Here is a 19,470-nt window from a genome sequence, read left to right as displayed (position 1 = left end):
TGCTTCAGGAGACCCTGCAGAAAAACTGACAGCCAGCGAGTGGCTCAGTGTATAAGCCTCTTGCTTGTCTAGCTCTTGTTTTCCTTTACCCCGGCAGTCCACAAAAAATTCTTGAATGAGATAAGATCACACAGACAAACTCTGGTGTAATAATAAGCAGCTGGCTCTCTAAGTGATTTCAGAGCCTGTGTTTAAAAGCTCATGATAACAGAGACGTAATGCCACGTTCCAGGCCTCTTCGGAAACCAGGAGCACACGGCAGCTCTGACCGCCTCTTCCTAGAAGCCCCCACCTTCATTTATCCACTGTGCCTTTGAGCTCCTGCCTACCAGTTGCCTGTGTCAACTCACAAATAATATTCAGTGACCCGACAATTAGCTTCCAACCCAATAAAATATCCGTGTAAGGAGGTTCTACGTGAACTGTTTAGTGAACATGACATGCGGAGCGCAGCTGAGAATGGGGGTCAAATGGGAAACTGGATTAGAGAGTCATGACTGTAGCAGTGATCACATCAAAGTAGGTCTCTCTCTGAGATCTGATGCTACGTGACAATACAAGATGTTGTTCTTAGAGCAGTTTGTACGAGTGGGATTCAGATTAACTTGCCACAAATCAGGATCAGTTAAAGTCAAAATTCACCCAGCGTGGGGATGCAGCGGTTCGGATAGCAGGGTTAAAGTGAAAAATAAAAAAGAGACTTCTCACCAGAGAACAAGATGTCTTTCTCCTTTAATTTACTCTGACTCATGAAAATAGGGTGAAATTACAGCTGCTGGTTCAGACTGCAAAAGAAAAGATGTTTCTGAAATGTTTCTGTGATCGCATAAATCTAAAGGCAAATTAATTCCATCACGTAGACCTCTTCTGCTGAAATGGAGTTTTAATGTTTGCTGCCAACACTGTTTGATATATTTTGCATCCCAATTTCAAGAAACTGATAAAACTGAAATCCAGCACACCAGAAGTCTTGTCCTCACATTGAAATTGTGGTGGTCACACAACTCTCAACTCTGAACAATTAATGCCTGAATGCATAAATGAACAGACAAGCCAAGCTAAGAACACACAACACGCATTACAACCCATGATTCGCTGTGAAGGTTCTCAGTCATCCAGGTCATGATAATTCTAGACTTAATCCAAAGGGAACTGGACTTGGTTGAAGTTCCTAACGACTCACCCTTGATTACACATCCATAAGCATACTAATGACCTACAGAGGCTTATATAGCTCCGTCCACCAGTCAGTTTAGAACTGAAGAAGCCTTTCAGATGAGAGGTGAAACGTCTTCAAGAACTTCAACCAAGTCCAGTTGCCTTTTGGATTAAGCTTAGAAATACCCATCATTGATTAAAAAAATCAAAACGTCCAAGTAATCGTCAATAAGTTATATCTTGCAAATGCACTGAAAAGTTGCACAGGCCCCAAAGAAGTGTTTCAAGGGGACACTATAGCGATGTAGGACATGCTTGTTGTTGCCGTTGTTTGATTTGGGAAGATATTGAAGTCGGCTATCCGCCAATGGTTTTGTAAAATTGACATTATTTTGGCATATTTTAGTTTGATTTGGTTATGTTGTCGTGTTTGGTTGTTTGGTCTCCATTTGGTTCACCTTTGAATGTTTGAGAAAGCTTTGGTTTGTCTATTTGCATGTCCATCCATCCAAACATTGTCTTCTGCCTATCTTGGGTCCTGGTTGTGGTGTCTTGCAGCAAAGTTTTCCAGTTCCTCCTGTGAGATCCTGAGGCGGCCGCAGGCAAGATGTAATATCTTGTCCCTCCAGTGTCTTCTGGGTCTACCCCGGGGTCAACTCATTGGACTTTTTCGGAAAACCTCCAAAGCCCAGGAGTCATCCAAATCCAAGTGTTCAAACCACCTCACCGATCTCCCTTTGATACAAAAGAGAACCATCTCTACCCCTAGCTCCCCCTGGATGATCGAGCTCCTAACATTTGTACTAGGCTGTACAAATGCAGGCATTGTTTTCTTAAATTGTGTTAAGCTCTGACAGCGACCAACATTTAGAGCCAAGCAGTGTCCTTTCATCTACGTCGGAACTGATTCTGTAGAGTGTTGTTGTTTTGTTCTCCTTCTTCTCCTTAAGGTTGTTATATGATTGGGCCTACAGGTTCGGACACCCTCCTCTGGGGCTTCATTTCAGTGTGTCTGTCAGGAGTTTGGCTCAGGGAACCAAATGAGTTCAAGTTCCTCTCTGTTTTCAAATGAAACACTCAGCCAACACTTTGGGCTCTGGGTAAACCTATAAATGCTCTCTCTCTCACTCGTTCGCTCTCTCTCTCTGAGAACATATTCCATGTTAGAATAAGGTTATGAGATCGGGGTGCTACATGAGGAGGAGAGGGAGACATTTCAGTAATTGGATTTATTATTATTCTTTTACGAGAATCGTGAGAACTTTTAAAATTTTCAAGTTATTAAACCAAGCAATGTTTTCCATGCAACAGTAAAGTGAACTGCAGACTAAAGGAGTAATATGTGTAACTGTGAGATGATTTCTAGCCAAATGTGTAACATGATTTTATCAATGAAATGATGATTAAAAAGAGCTTAGAAAGTTTAGAAACATACTCGAAGTCTGAAGTGTTTATGCTCTGTTGGTTGCTTTTAATGCTTTGTTTGTCTTGATCAAACTACATTGAATGTACAGTTGTCGGGAGAAGTCCCCGCAACAGTCAACATTGGTTACCTTCACGCCCTGATGCTAACGTTATCATCTCTGTTGTTTAGTTGATATTAAATGACACAGCCATAAGGCCAGGTTTCTACATGTTGATCTTAATGTGACGATACAAATCTCTAGAGAAGGTTTGGACCAATCTTCGGGGCGTTTCATTCCTTCAAACATCCACGTCTTTAGGAAGTTTGGTAATGCACGAGTGAAGGGAGTGTTAAAAAGAAATGAGAAACAGTGTTCATCCTAGATGGAGATCCCTGTTGAATCCCAAGGGAGACGTTGCTAAGACAAGGCTTCACTACTTACATCCACCTGTGTGAACAGATGAGCCATTCAAATTGCGAGGTATGTGTGTCTCCTCTGGATAATTGACAATAAATCATGAGCTGTGGGAAGAAGGGAAGTTGAGGGAGCTTGCATGTGTGTCTGGGGAAGATGGGGTGGTGGGGGTGTCGGAAAAAGGAGGGGAGAGTCAATGGTGTGAGAGATGGAGTGCAAGGAGGGCTGGGTGAGTGAAGTTTGAGAGGACTTACTGGAGCACATGTTGAGTTCAGGGCTGCGCATGCCGTAGTATCCGGCTGGACAGTCATGAAGACACTCCCCGTACTGCCTCATCCTCTCCCTCCGCAAAAACAGGAAGAGTTTAGGCTGGCAGTTTACACAGCCATTGTCCCTGGAGCACACCGAGCAGCCTTTACAGATGGGGTACGCTCCATAGCTAGCTGCAAGACAAACAGAGACATAGACAACAAAGGTGATTAATAACATGGAATTAAATAAGTAAAGGTTTCAGCATGCTTTAAATAAAGAGCTTTTGATGGTCCCTGTAAAAAGCCACTGTCAGTCAAAGCTGGTGTTCTCTGTAATCGATAGAAGTAATAATATTTGAATTTGTGCCATAGCTGTGGAGAAAGTTGTACAAACAGCTCGTGGTTTCGCCCATTCTACATTACCACAACACCCAGCGTACATTGCACCCCTCACTCTGAAGGAATGACCCAGCGAGAGATGCTGGAGTGAAATACTACTGTTTTCCAGTCAAGGACATTGAACGCTGCAGGCAATGGCTCAGAGCGGTACAGAATCCGAAATACGGTGAGAATATACCGGTGGATCGTCTAAAAAATCTTCAGGTCTGCGGTCTATATTTCAAACCTGACGATTTTGAACGAGACTTGACATCGGAGGCGGGCGTCCTAGATTGAGGAAGTGTAGTTCCGCAAGCTCCCTGACCTCCACCAGATGACACAGAGGTTTTCCAGGGCCCATTGGAGAAGCGGATAGCGTCCTCCAAAGGCACAGAGCAAAACTTTCAATGAGCAACCAATGAGGTCATCATCTGTGATGTAACATGAAAGCAACCAGTGATAGCGAGAGAGAATGTAGCAACATGAGGTCAGTGCTATTGTTAGTTTTTACTAAAGCCACAGTGGAAGATCTACCATGGTGGTTCAGGAGACTATTTATTCTCTCCTTGTAAAAGAAAACCAGAATTCTTTTAGATAGTTGTATCATCACTCAACTGTGGATGACCCTGACTTCACCCGATGACAATGACAGGGTGAATTCGAGGCAACAGACTCAACTGTGGGAGGGCTGACCATTAGAAGACAAACCAAGTACAAGAGTAAAACAAAACCAACCATAATAGATATATCAGCAGGATATTCTATAATTCATAGTAAATATGTTCAATTCAACAATTTGTCATTCATGCAAACTCTGGCTCCCCTCTCAACGTTCGAATGCTGATTGGTTATGAATGTGAATATTGCATTAATTCTGGTCAGAGCTGGCCTCCTGAACGATTGTGTTGAGACAGCCGATGAAAGACCCCAAAACCGCAGTGCCTGTGGCCTCGAGCTCGAGTTGCCTGCGGAAGACAAAGGAGCCAGTAAAGAGACAGTCCGTTCCCCAATAAGTGACTTTCAGTGTAAACTCCTTAGCGTCCCGTTTATAGGAAAATGTCCTTGGGCGAATACAATCTCTCCCAACGAAAGACACTTCAATTGATGTAAGCCAAGTCTTAAATATCACAAGCAGGGACTGAGCAACAGCCCTGCTCAAACTGAGAGACCCACCACAACGCTTAATAAAACACTGTTCAACAAACTGGACAAACCCTGAGAGACAGAACAGAGCATGTCTGCGTTACTGGCCGTGGATCCGCATATTAGATTTCTTTGACAGATTCACCCAGAAGAAAGCGAGCGCTAAGTGGGCCCAGTGCAAGCATCAGTTTGTAATCATGTGAAAATCAGTCAGCGGATGTCATCTTTTTTTCATTTCTTTTGTTGGAGTGCTCGGAGAGTGTCTTCAGAAAGAGGTACGCCGGCTCTGCCAAGCTACACACATTTCCTGAAGCAGGGGTTGATGGAAGGAAGATAAAGTGCTAATCAGAACGTGTCTGTGTTGGTCCTCAGGGATGAGGCTTACGGCGACACCCCATCGATCACAACAGCGCCGGGGTGTGTGGCGCGAGCCCGTTCATCACACTGACTGCTGATTGTTAGTCTTGGGTTGGCACTCACTCGGTAAGACATGGAGGAAAATCAGAAATGATGATGAGTTTTGGCTCTTTAATTCTCAGACAGAAAATTGTATCTTATGCTCAGGCGTCAATCAAGCACCTCAGGTATTACTATTTCTATTTCAGCTGTGCCAATGCAGGTTGTCCATCTAGGTAGATATCCAAGTTGGACAGAGGTGTTGTTGACCACGTTAACAATTGGCTACCGTACAGGTTAACACATTTACAGCTGTTTTTGACTGTCTGATATATTCATTTGCCTAACAACAAATTACTCAAATAATGTGCAGGCATTTCTTGATATACTTATGTACGTTTAAATGTAAAACTTGGCTGTATAAAAAGTGCGTCCTGTTCCCGTCAGGTAACACCACAGACCTAATTCTCATATCTCTTATTTCATTCTGTCAATCCTTCCATTCAGTAAAACTAAACCGCAAAATTAGCCCAAACCTCATACTTAACTGTATGTTTCTACAGTATATACAGTCTGGATGTGTTTACAGCGAACTGATGTTCACATGGTCACATGTACTCTCTCTGCCCTCGCCAAACCTGAACACAACACTGACAGAAAGGGGAAAGCCAACTTGGCAAAAGGGAAGAACTATGAGGCCTCCATGTTTCGCGGGCTTGACTCTGTAAGCGCTCACAGAGTGCTAACAGTACAATAATAGAACAAATAAAATCAGGGCCTGTGGTCTTCTTCCATCACCGGCCAATCAGTCAGCAGTGGAATGATCGTCACTTCATGACTCTAGCTTGAAAATCCTGCTTGCTATTTGCCGTTACACATTTGTTTTACTGGTTGCCAATCTTGCAATGCAAACTGAGTGAGGATAAGATAATCGCAAGCTGTTTGAATACAGCAAATACCACATCCTGAAATTAGTGTACAATCGGAGGGTGAAGGGGGGAAGCAAAGGCTGTATATGTTGGAAAGAAACTCTTTCGGTGCTGATCTATGGAGATTAGATTGTGTGTGTGTCTGTGGAAAGGTTTGGAGGTTCAGGCCACAGGTATGTCAGGAAGTAGGCCACAATTCACAGTGTCTGGAGCAGCGCTGTCCAACTCACGTCCTACACTACCGGCATAATATCTTGCGCGCTTTACATTAATCTGTCAACTGCCAGCAGGTTTCAGCCGTTCGTAGAGAAAACTCTCCATATGAATATGATTTAAAGACGAGACGAAATACAAGCGGAGCTCCTTTAAAGCAGAACTGAAACTGTATGAAAAAGTGTTAAGAAGCGGCTTGTGAGTAAATAAAAACCCTCTGTGTGCTTTATTGGCATGAAATTAAAAACAGTTTGCCAAAGCATGCAGCGGCAATGTTTTTAGTGGAGCTGAAAGGGAGAAAATCAAAGGGAAACGGGTTAAGTGTTAGTTCTGAAGTCTGTAGATCATTGCAGCTTAACCTAATTTGGCAGGAAACATAAAGCTGTGTGTTTAGTGTGCTGGAGGATGTGTTCTGAGTTATGGATGTGGTTTTTGTTATGCATATTGTGTCTCGGACACATTTAAAAGCAGTTCATTCCAACACTAAAACACAAGCTATGTGTCATGTTTTGACACATGCTTAACTGCCCTTGATGGCTTCTTCTTTCCCCACAAGTCATGTAATGCCTCGGCTCTTCTAGTGTTTCTTCTGTCAATCACATTAAAACCGGAGTGACCCAGACGTACAGAGAAGCCGCACAGAAAGTGGTCATTGTGAGATTATGGATGCCAGGTTTACCATGCATGTTTTTAAAGACAGGAGAAGAGTGTTCATGCCATTCAAAGTGCCACTCCCTGCACACGATAAACCAACGCCGTTTAAAGTTTCAACCACAGGATACATATTACGTGAAACAAAACAAATCCGCTGTTCCCACTTCTGACAGCTAGCTGAAGATCCCTCCGAGCCTCAAGTATTGTATGTATGAAAGTCATGGTACGTACGAACGTCAGTGAAGAAGCCTCTGCGAGGACTTTTTAATACAAAGACTTAATAATTGCCTCAATGTGTGATGTCTACGAGGCAGAGGGCTGCTGCTCTTTCACATAGACCACATGAAGAACGTTTCACACATGCTCCTCCTCACCCATCAACTAGACATTGTGACAGCTAGACTGAGGAGACTTTGTGTGAAAGAATTTTGAGGGAATCCCTTTCTCTCTTGTTTTCTTTCTTGCAGAGAGCTACTATGGATGAGAAGAATATACCACTCTTTAGACTGTGTGTAATCTCTATAGGCAGGGACGTGGATTTCCTGGACGGCAAGTATTCTGGTTTCCATTTGTAGTACAATGGTAGTCTGAGTAATATTGACCATTCTACGTATCAGCAGGCTGTGGAGTTTGCAGGAAGAACAGTCCGTGTGGAGAGCAAAAGCAGGCGGAACGTAATCCGCCTCAATGACACCCCGGCTCCTATCAGGGGCTATCTGATGATGATTTAGCTTCTTATTAATCTCTAGAACGAGTTATCTGCATGTGAACAGCTAATAAACCGTTCTAGATCTAAAATTCAACTTGAGATAAATTCCCTTGATGCTGTGTCACGATAGCCGTTCAGATTTCCAGACTTCACACAAGATCACAAGAAAAACGGTTTATTTTACTGTAAACAAAGCAGCACACAGAAAAGGAAGTCGTGACTGGACGCCCGGCAAGTTCACTGTTATCCCAAGAGGCTTTATTGTTGTTGGACTATAGCCGATGGTATCCGTGATTGGGCTGTGTGTAATTATGAAGCTACTTCCCGCAGCCTGTTAGCATAGCTTAGCAAAACATCTCAAGTTCTAGGGGTAGCAACTAGGGTAGCTATGCAAACTTACTGAATTTGAGTTTTTTTGTATGGCTTAAACATATAGATATAAAACGTGTCATTAAGTGAGCTTTAGTTGGGTTTTGTTACCCTGTAACAGAGCAAGGCTAGCTGTGCCTAAACTTTATGCTAGGTTAAGCTAACTGCCATTTACCCTACAGATTTTACAAATGTTGCCAGCCACCAAAAAATGTAATCAGTGTGCTTTCCAAAATGTCAAACTATGACTCAACAAAGTCAAATATTTTTTGGGTCATCTTCTCTGAAACCTTTGCTTTTGACATGTAAAAAAAAAAGCAATTTAAACCATGAAATCAAAGTTACCTGGTGCTATAGCCTTGCAAACATTCACTGATAAGTATCAAGCATGTTCAGGTGACGTTTTGGTCCCTCAGTAATGTGAAACAGTCATGCTAACAACATGAGGAATGACGGCATGTTTGGAGCGCGCCACTTTCACTCTGCAGCCGTAAGCTTGCTTGAAGGTTTGCTCTGAAGCAGATCAAGAACAATTAGGGCTGAAGTGAGATCCAGCAGAAACCCTAACTCGGTCTCAGGTACGTTTTTATGAGTCCAAAGCAAGCGTGACAGACTGTTCTCCAGGCTGCCAAAAACCACCACATATACAGGGGGTTCCACCCACGCCCAGCTCACTTCCTGCCCTCCACTCACCTACCGTTACCCATGAAATCATTCACTTTGACCCATTCCAACTTTCTGCAACCCAAAACCCTAACAAGGCAAATTGCACATAATTTTTGTGTTTCTTTTAAAGGCCTGAACTTAACATTGAGAACAAGAAGACATTCTTACTTAGGGTTTCACTGAAGCAGACTCGTAGCAGACTTGTAGGATGACTTTGAAAAACAAGGGGGGGAAATGTTTTAGTTCTGGCTCTGCTGAAAAGTTATACTTTAAAAGATTTTTAAGTCTTTAATTTTTGACAATTTCATGATAGCAACATTAAAAAATGCCTGATAGAATAAGGAATATATTAAAAACATATTTTGTCATTGCCATCATATTACACTTAGAAAATATTTACTACTGTAACAATTTCTAATTTTTATTTTTATGTCTGTCCATGTGCATGTAACGTTCAGATTTGGGACTTTTGGTGATCTGTTATATCTGAAAAAGTCTTTAAAAATGGTAACATGTGATCCGATTCTTTTGAACGGCTTTTTGGTGCGAACAACGGGAACCGAGTCGTTGGTGAGAGCCGCTCACTGCCCACCCGAGATCCGCTCCACCGTATGCCGAATTACCAGAGGCAGCTTTCTTCAACTGCAACTCCGCTGTACTCGGTCACGTGCAGCGGAATCATGTCACCACAACATAGTGCCGACGGTGAGCAACATTAAAACCCTCTGACAAGTTTTAGACATCTCTGTGGTCATTAAGAGGTGTGGCATAAATTATTGGCAAATCAATACTGTTGATTAATTGTTCCTACATTGTTCCCTTTTGCATTTTAAAAGTGCAGAATTTTAATTATGAGTGTGTGTGTTCACACGGAAGAATAGGGTGCAGGCACGTTCGCGAGTCCGACCACTCTCTCATTTCCCTATAAAGAGCCGAAATTCCCAACAATACATGCCTATTTTTCACCTCACCACCGCTCACTTTAGACCCATATTTACAAATTGAATGTATTTTGTTCTGTACACCATCCCGCTATCACTTCTTTAACCTGCTAGCACTACTTTATAAGGATTATTGATATCTTTGGCGCTGTAAAAACACAAGGAGAGTGCAGTGTGGTACCCAAATTTAAATATAAGACATTAACTAAAATGTATCGATTAAATTTGTTGAACATATTGGGCCGAGGCTCGTATATCTTATCTCTTATCATTTTACCACATCACCATCATAAATGGAAACAGCACAGGATACAAGCTGACTAGAACTTACGTGTTCATTGACTATCAGGTGATATCATAACGCAGCAGATTCCAAACCCGGCAAAACAAGGACAAGAGCTTATATTAAAACACAACTGTTTCTATTCTCACAGTTCTCCTGCCTTTCTCCGAGGGGCCGTGGTATGTAAATCTAATAATACAGACTGTGAATGCCACTAACCATCAGCCACACTATCCATTGTTTTGAAAAGGCACTTACAGTACAGCCAATATGAAAAAGAGTGGTATTATCAAGTAACACGACAAAAAAGTGATTCACTTTATTCGCTCCATCTATACCAACTATAAAAGTCATATAGTGAAGAGGCAGCGAAGGCAAACCTCAGGTTTTGGAGTTACATGGCAGCAGCAGGTCAAGAAGATTTGTGCTCTCATGTGGAAAGCATCACACTCACCAACGGAATTATACGCTTTCCTCGTGGCACTGAGACAATTATTGTTTATTGTCCACCTCCCTTGTTCCCGTTAAATGATGGTGTAAGCTTACTGCTGCTCCACTTTAGAGGAGAAAGAGAAAGCTTGGGAGAGACAGAGAGAGGGCAGATACGGGACAGAGCAGCGATGCAGCCACCAGCCGACGGGTGGCGGACCGAACCGTAAGAAGCAACCACATTCTGGATCTCTGGTCAAACCACCTAACAATCCAGGCTTACGCTGTGAAGCCGTAAAAGGCAGGAGAGCCAACAGTGTCAACCCTCACACTCAGAGTTCACCAGCCGTTGCAACGTCTCAACATTGTTCACCCTCGTTAAAAGCTGGTACATGGAAAATTACATCAAACCGCCCGCTTTCCAGGCCCGTGACTTTATTTGTCATGGAACTGGAAGTTGCACTTAGCTCAAAAATTTTTGAGGAAAAACAGAAGGGGTAAGAGGGGGGTACTTCGGGCCTGTGTGCTGAAGGCACATTTCTGCTCCAATTTAGCAGAAAATATGTTGGACTTGCCTCCGACTCCTTTCCAGCTGGAAATAGTCAGGTTTTAGGATCTACTTTTTTCCCCCAGTTTACTTTAACAGATCATACTGTAAGCACATGTTTATAATTTAGGACAGTCCTGCTGCTTATAATGATTTTGCAGCTTGAGTTGAGCAAACACATTTGCTGTCAGACACATTAGCCCGCCTCAAGTGTTCCTGTGACACAGATCCACCGGGCGAGGCGGCGGCACAGAGATGTGAACCTTCACTTAAAAGGATGGTGGTTTATATAGTCAATGGGTAAACCAGAGAGCCGCGGTTCAAACAAGCAACTGGATAATAGGGGGCAATTTAGAGCTACACTTTTTAGTACACAATAAAACAGAAGCTGAAGGTAATTTACTTTGGTATCATTCGACAGATTGAGCCACAGTCACATGCAGGTTGGAAAACTGCATTTGAGTCATTTGGTGACCACATCATCATCAAGAAAGGTCTGGATACAAAAGAGTTTTGGACATTTTGGAAAGTATGCAAATGTTCTGTCTTGTTTCAATGAAAAGATTAAGAACATTTTCAACTCGGTACGGTAAATATCCCTCTAGACTCCAGTAGAATTCTATGTTGCCGCAGTTCTCTGAGAACTCCCCCCTAAATGAGCACTTACCTGCTTAATCCAGACAAAAAGCTCTATCTCAAAAACAATGTTACAAGACCAGACAACAGTAATGTGATCTGTCTTTGGCAACTTGTATGAGAAAAAAAATTGCCGTGATCCGGTCAGTCCTCCTCACCTACGGGGGCACACTGCCCACTGGTAAACAGCGTCTGTCTCCGGCAGGGAAAGCCACGTAGGTACCGCTGTTTAGTGAGAATGATTACGTGATTTCGAGCGAAAAAAACATAAACTCACATCTCCGTCACTTTCCATTACACCAATGGATCAGGATCTGACTCACACGGCTTCCATAAGATAGTAAATACAGGAACGCTTAGTCGGCGGAGACATTTTTAGATCTATATAAAACGGATGGAAACCCACGAAAAAATACAAAGATTTCAAAGTAACGACATGTATTTTCGGTTCCGGTTAATTGGTGACAACTTAAAAGTATCTACAATGCAAAGCTCATGGTTTTATTTTTCTGTTTTTGATACACTAAATAACTTTAAAATGACGGCCGCACTTGGGCGCTATAGTGAAATATAGAACGGGGGCTGCGGGGCGCTATGGGGTCGAGAGGGATATGCATGGAAGCAAATTCCTGGTGTTTCTGCTGGTCCAGCCAGTGGTGCTGATAGGCAGATTTTGTTGTATTTATGGAAAGAAACATGGTAGCTATGTTAGGCTAAGCTAAGCTAACTATTTAGTGTACACAAGTGAGAGTGGTTTTGGTCCTCTCTTTCTCTCACCAACAAATTGAATACACATACTTCTAAAGTGTGACACTGTTCCTTTAAAGTATGATCTTACATGTTATATTCACTGAACACTACAAGTAAATGCTAAATGCTACAGTACCGTTAGCACTAGTAAGTACAGCTAACTGAAAAAGCAGCAGAGGTAGACATAAGTCATGAGGTCAGCAAACTGAGTCAATGCTGTTTGCTGGGAAGCAATATCAACACGAAGTTTGCAAATATTAGCTAACATAGCTACCATTTAAGAACCAAGGTTACGTTATGTAACCCAAAGCTATTGCTCATTACAAACCAAATAAGGGTGCAAAACCCTTCTGGGAATTAACTCAAATGATGGTGCGTTTTGTTGCTTATAAACTCAATGCCTACTTTCTAATCGCAACATTTTTCTTTTCTCAGTGAGAACATAGTTGTGATGGTGTTGCTGGTAGGGTCAAGTTGACACTGTTGTAGTCTTAGTTTAGCCTAATTTAGATCAATAACTGACCTGTTATTTTAATGTTATTAAATGTTATAAATTCCAACAGATAAGTTGATTACACTACATCAGGGATTCAGGAAAAGTAAGCTGTGCAGTGTGCGCTGATAATGTCTTTATCAGCCAGTCAGATCGAGACACTGAGGGTGTCAGTCTGGAAAACGCTCGGTGCACCTTTCATCCATCTGTCCAGCTGAACTCATCGTGGCTCTCACCCCTGCTCTCCCTCCAGCTCTATATGAAGACCCGAGGTTAGTTCACTTCCTTATTAACATTTTTATGACGGATTATGACTTAAATCCCATGTCCTGGGTCAACTCCAACATCTGGAGTCCCTGATGTGAAAGAGACCTCATAATTCCTGTTTGGAAAATTAGAAATAAAAGGTGACCTGGCTGACCTGATCTAACAGTGTGTGCTGCAGTCCTTTAACACTTTCTGCCACTTTGATGGACCCACCTTAAACCCTTGACCATGGCAGACATGTGACCGCCTTGGAAAGCTCACACAGGAGGAAAAAAAACTAAGAGAATGACCTTGATGTGGTGGTCAAGTAACAGCTTTGCCTCTTCACTGTGGCTTGCGGTCCAATAAAATGTTTTATAGCTCAGTCGTGCCTTGAAAACAACGGAATATCTGTTCACAGAGCTTAAACAATGCACTAAAACAATGCAAACCTCTAAGCAGGTTAAACTTTTGTTCCAGGGGAGGAAAAATCCATTCTGAAACAGTAAACACTTTTAAAAATAACTGCTTGGGATGCTGCATTTATAGGTCCGCTTTATTTTTGGGTTCTCTTTTCCAATGGTTTATTTATTAGTGGCACAGCTATAAAGTGTCTACACTGCACACTTCATAATAACATAATCTAATTCACATCATGTATTAAATGGGATTTTCCTTAATGCTAAAAGACTAACGCCTAAATTGTGTTCAGTAGTTGGGACTTCTGGGTTTATGATTTTGAAATGAACCTGTTACTTCCTGCTATGTGGCAGAGGCCATCACCCAGCATCTGCTTCTGATTCTCCTGACAGTGGGACTCACTTCATATAGCATGGGATGGTCAGCACAGGTGTAAAGGGACTTTACGACGCTCAGGAATGGAAGCACTACGGGAGTTCATCGGCGAGTCACGATGATGGACTTTATCGCTCTCTGGGCAGACAGTGGAAGACGAGCATGTGGTTTATGTTTCTAGCCAGCTCTTCCTCTCTCGCCCTTCTTTACTCGCTCTTTCAAAGATGAAGGTTGGGAAATGCCACAAACTACAGATCAACTAAGAACCTATACGTTGCAGATTTAGTCAATATAAAAACATTTTAAGACGCTGAATGATAAATGGACTGTACTTATATAGCGCTTTTCTCGTCTTCGGACCACTCAAAGCTGCTTTTACACTACGTGTGACATTCACCCATTCACACTCACGTTCACACACTGATGGCAAAGGCCTAAGTGCCAATCTCCAATCAGATCTATGCCCATTCACACCCTAAGGCTATGCCACCAGGAGAAATTTGGGGTTCAGTGTCCCAAGTACATTTGACATGTGACTGTAGCAGTCAGAAATGGAATCCCCAACCTTACGATTGAGAGACGACCGACTCTACCACTGAGCCATAGCTGCCCGATGTGACGATGGTATTCGTAGAATTTCTAAAGATTGGATTGATAACCTGAGGCCTAAAGCCGTGCCAAAGCACATTGGCCTTTGGTTGCAAAATCACTGTATAGAGAATACAATACATAGCTTGTAGATGTTTAAAAATGACACACGCCACATTTGGAAATAAAGCCTTCAACTGTCAACGAAGTGTCTGCAGTGTTATTGATTTTCCTAGAGATTTAGATAAAACATGTTTTATAGGGATATCTGTGAGAATTCTTTCATTGTTCCTCACTAAAGAGGATGGAAAACATGAATTCATGTAAAGATTGTAAATTGTCTTTTGGTTTTTTTGCTCAGATGCCTAAAACAACCTGTTTATCCCAAAGTTCCCACACCTTTGAAAGTCAGCAATAGAACACCAACTACAGATAAAGTTCCTGCTGTCACAAATTAGTCACGAAAAAAAAAATGAAGAGATGGGAACATAGTGTATTATTTCAATATTTACGCTCCCTCAAATCCACTCAAGCTGTGGGAAAAATGTGTTTTCCCCCGAATGAAAAGAAGAAAAGGGAAAAGAGAAAGAGGTGGGTGGAGGAAAAGGTGGAGTGGCTCCGATTAGCCCACATGTTGGTAATTTATCACACATAAACCTCACACCTAATTTTCACACCTGTAGCTCAACGTGCTGGAAGTCTAGTAATTCACTCAGTCACACACACACACACACACGCACACCCACACCTCCCTCACATAGGGCTGAGTGGGACCTGGCCGTGGGTTTCCCTTCGTGCAGGAGGAGAACGAGGACATCACAGGCGAGGATCAGTAAAGTAAGCAGGCATGCCTGGCATATTTGCACCCCATGCAGCATTGCTCTGTGTCTCCCACCCCAACCTGTGTTCATTCTCCTTCACCATTTGTCATCACCTTGACTAAACTCATCCCGACCTCCTGCTCACACATCTGAACAACACAAGAGCTGGATGTGGACTGTTTCTGACTTGCCAGGAAGAAGAAAACATACCGGAGTTACAAATTCAGATGGGAGATACTTATCTTTTGTTGAAGTGTTACACAAAAACAGATTGTAAACTTAAGAACTCTTAGTTTTTAGATAAAAAACAAATGTGTTTTATTACTTCCTGAATCCTGACGCAGATTTACAGACCCGGAAAAACAGACCAAGTTCTTCACATAAGTAAAAGTAAAAGTGCAAATGTCATATTAGCAGAAGAATTTGGTAAAATATATTAAAAGTAAAATACTGTATTGTGCAGCAATACAGAGAAGTTAGAATATCATCACAGCTGAATAATGTTGTATTTGGTCTAAAAGGACCTATTAGAACTTCCTTATATACTAACAGATGGTCCAATATAACATCATACAGAAATTTGTCATGTTTTACATTTGTAAAATCTTAATCCTTAAAATAACTAAAGAAGTAACTATAACTTTGAATGCACCAGAGTAAAAGGAATACGATTCTCTTCTAATATTTAGTGGATAAGAGGTAAAAAATGAGCAGAAAGGGGAAATAAATAATCAAAGTAGTCGGGACAAGAAAAATAGTGATACCATAACAAATTGTTTTCAACCAACAGAATGGCAATGGAAGGAACACTGACAAAGAAGCAGCTATGAGCAGTTTAAAGCTCGTAGCATTAAATGGGGGAAAAAACAATAAAGAAGCCAATTCTGACTGACTGCCCACATCCATCTCCCTTCATACGATCTCAAGGAGGCTCGACGTGAACGTCTGCTGCAGAGTTCTACCTCATTAACCCTTTAACAAGATACAAACTAACACCCCTCGACGCCCGCCGAGGCCGAAAGGGAGATGTGAGGTGATCGCCAGGGTCAAAAGTGGAGTGCACCACAGGGGACAGCTGGCAAAGACCTGGTCTCACTTTCACACATGGTGCCTGCCACAAAAAAAACACAAAACCTAAACATCAAAGCCTTATTTTCCTCCCCCTTAAAAAAACTGGGCTAGATCCAATATCTACATTAGGTCTGTCACGGGAAAAGTAGACAGCTTGGCTTGTTTCTCACCTCACTGAAGCTTCCTACTACAGACACAGCTACTCCATTATTTGATCATTGGGGTGGTGTGATGGCTGAATATTAGAATAATGTTTGTTGTAATGTTACTCCTCGCAAAGCCGTTACAGAAAGTTAATCTAAGGTGTCACCTGTTATATACCATTTGTTTTAACGTGTATACTGTATCCAGATGAGAGCGGCCACGTTCTGCTCCAGCAGGTGTCTGAGTCACATCTGGCCTCATGCCCTCGCACCACCACAAAACTGCACCTGAATGGCAGGCACTGCCCGGGCTTCTCAACAGGAACCGGCTTGTGTTTGCTCTGAAAGGCCCAACTCAGCCCTCAGGAGAACATATTTCTTTTCTACGCTGCCCTTTGAGAGAAACTTAGAAGAAATGCTTTCATAAAGTATGAAGGAAGATTGGACTCCACCAGAAAGCATATTTAGCAACACCAGTGGTGCAAAGATCATTTCCTTTACCTTAAAGTGCTTCTGGGTGTGGGAACACGTGTTGCCACAAAGAATGTGAGCTTTGGTATGCAGGTGAGCTTTAATCTAAAGGAGATGTAAGATGTTTTTCAATTCTTTGGATGAAGAAAAGCTGACTTGCCTTCCAAAATCTCTGGGTGGCATGAAATCCAAGTGTATCATTACAAAGAAGCAGAGTTGCATAGAGCTGTACCTGTCTTGTGCCTACATGCCGCAGTGTTTACTGCAACAAATGAGCAGCAAATTGGGTTGTCATGTCGTGGCTGTTGTTACAACAATGTGCCAAAGAGCTGGATGTGCCAGAGAGCTATGCAATAATTCAACCTCACCCCCTCCTCTCTAAACAGTCAGAAAAATGTCTTAGATGTAATCTCCGGTTCTCTAAAAGTAACCCTAAGTAAACTTTTATGTTACAGTATATACGCTTAAAATAATACTCTGTCGTAGCTACTCATATGCATATGAAATGAGGTGAGGATAACCAGCTCCACATTGTCCATTACACTTCACTACTGCCCATTACCGCACCACGGCAGTACCATCTCAAAAGCCATTAGCTAGTAAACATGTAAACTACATGTGACCCCTGTCTGCAGATACCTATTAGTTATGACTCCTGCTGGTGACAGCTGTTTACACAGCTAAGGCCGCTGCTCCTGAGACCTGGCCCCAGTCCAAATAAAATAATATCCAGTTAAGGAGCAGTCAGCCAAGATGTAATACAAGTGCATAACTAGAGGGGGGAAAGCGGAAAAGAATCTGAGAAATGTTAATGGACCTCTTTTTCTTTTTAAATCTTTATACTTTTCTGTCGAGCATCTGTCGCCGCCGCAGCTTCGTTCCATTGTCTAAACCCTAAAACAAGATTTGTGAGAAATCCTGATGGAGAAAGAAAGTCGAAAAAGCAAGTCACCACAATTAATGATCTCTTTGACAAAGCGTAACATAAATATGTGCTGTGAGAAAATTAAAACACAGCTTACAAATTCCCCCCAAAATTAGACTTCAACACTCTCTTTTCTGTGTGCGAGTGGGTGTTGAGTGGATCTTTGTCCTGAACCTTCGCGGCATGCAGCCAGGGAAAAGCACAGAAACTTACACCGGTTTAGACAACACAGACAACAACGAGACAAACAACAACAAAGACTGCAACCACACAACCGCTGGTTCAGACATGCAGTGTATTACAGCAAACAGGGCTAGGGGACTGATCGCAGTGGTGGAGAAACATCTTGGCTTGGAAGAAGAAGAAGATCTATAGTATAGTTCTCTAGAGTATAGAATAGTAGTAGAAGAAGAAATAAAATGTTTACACTCTTATGATTCATTATACACACATATGGGCTCGCTCAAGAGCTGCTACCAGTACACACTCTATTTCCCAAGCCACGTCCCAGCAGACTGAGCAAACTACAACAACGCAGGTGCATTAATTTGTGGATGAACGGAAGAATCATCCAATCAATGAACTGGGGTCTAATCACTTTTAAAGACATAACTCCATGATGACAGATTAAAGAAGATTACACTTTCTTGTTAAGGTGATTGAGATCTGAAGATAATGAAGTGTTTGACTGACATTTTCATACCCCTCAAACCTTTCAGTGACCTCGCTGACCTGTGTCTGAAGTTGTTGATTCTTTACTCCTTTATTTGGTTTTTTCTCCTTCACTTCTCACCCATTTCTATTTGACCAAACTGCAACAACCATGAAAGCCAACTGTGAGCTGTAATTGGATTGACGAGATGTTGTTTCCGCCCACAACAGCCTGATTGTGAATGGCATCGGCAAGGGCGCCAATCAGTCTGGCTTCACTCAGACTGTGTGAAAATACAACTTTTATTGCTAGAATTTGTGGACCTTAACACCAACAATCCAAACCTTAAAGCTACTATAATGAATATGTTTGAATGAACAACCAAATTACATTTCTATGTGAAAGATATGTTGGTCGTTTTGTTTCTTGGCCAGCAACTATGCTGTTTTGGTTCAATATTACTTTACCAAAGTAAGGACCAACTGATGAACATCGAAGCGAAAGGCCAGAACGCAGAGAAAAAGCTACATTTTGAAAAATACCCGTGTACATGTAGACATTTAAACTTACATTCCTCACATGGCCAAAATCCCAACTCCAATAAATTCTACTGCATCTGCTGGACTTGTAAATAAGCAAATGTTTGCTAACAACTTCCCCATAAGAACTATATGAGATGATAATACGTAAATTTTGAGTTTTTAGCTAGTTTCTGCTGCCCCCAAGTGGTCATGAAATTAGCTAATGCAGGTTTCAACATCTATAATATACAGTACAGCACTGTTAACTGGGAAACGCAGTTCACAGGAAAAAACCTCTCACCAGGCGTTAGCTTGCTATGGCTAAGTTGAAGCTATTAGGGGAGTCACAACAGCAACAATGGGGAAAGACAGTGAGAACAAAAGACAAACAGCTTTATGTGGGCTACATAGTCACAGTGGACACCTGTGATGTTATTAATCACTCATTGAGATAAAAAAGGAATGGTAAAAT

The 19,470-nt window shown here is 42.0% G+C and overlaps 1 protein-coding gene across 1 annotated transcript in view; it reads right to left on the bottom strand.

Annotated features, from left to right (window-relative positions):
• The window catches only part of rspo2 (R-spondin 2), a 62,285-nt gene that overhangs the window by 34,014 nt on the left and 8,801 nt on the right, over positions 1-19,470 (bottom strand). Inside the window, exon 3 of the mRNA XM_069656589.1 lies at positions 3,233-3,421. Within this exon, the coding sequence (XP_069512690.1) occupies positions 3,233-3,421 (189 nt within the window). The remainder of the gene's footprint in view (positions 1-3,232; positions 3,422-19,470) is intronic.

Source organism: Semicossyphus pulcher, unplaced genomic scaffold (genome assembly GCF_022749685.1).
Source record: "Semicossyphus pulcher isolate SPU_LCO1_2020_fin unplaced genomic scaffold, fSemPul1.0.p SCAF_9, whole genome shotgun sequence".
NCBI lineage: Eukaryota > Metazoa > Chordata > Actinopteri > Labriformes > Labridae > Semicossyphus > Semicossyphus pulcher.
Note: the sequence above shows the minus strand (reverse complement) of the source record. Positions and strands in the feature narration are given on the sequence as shown.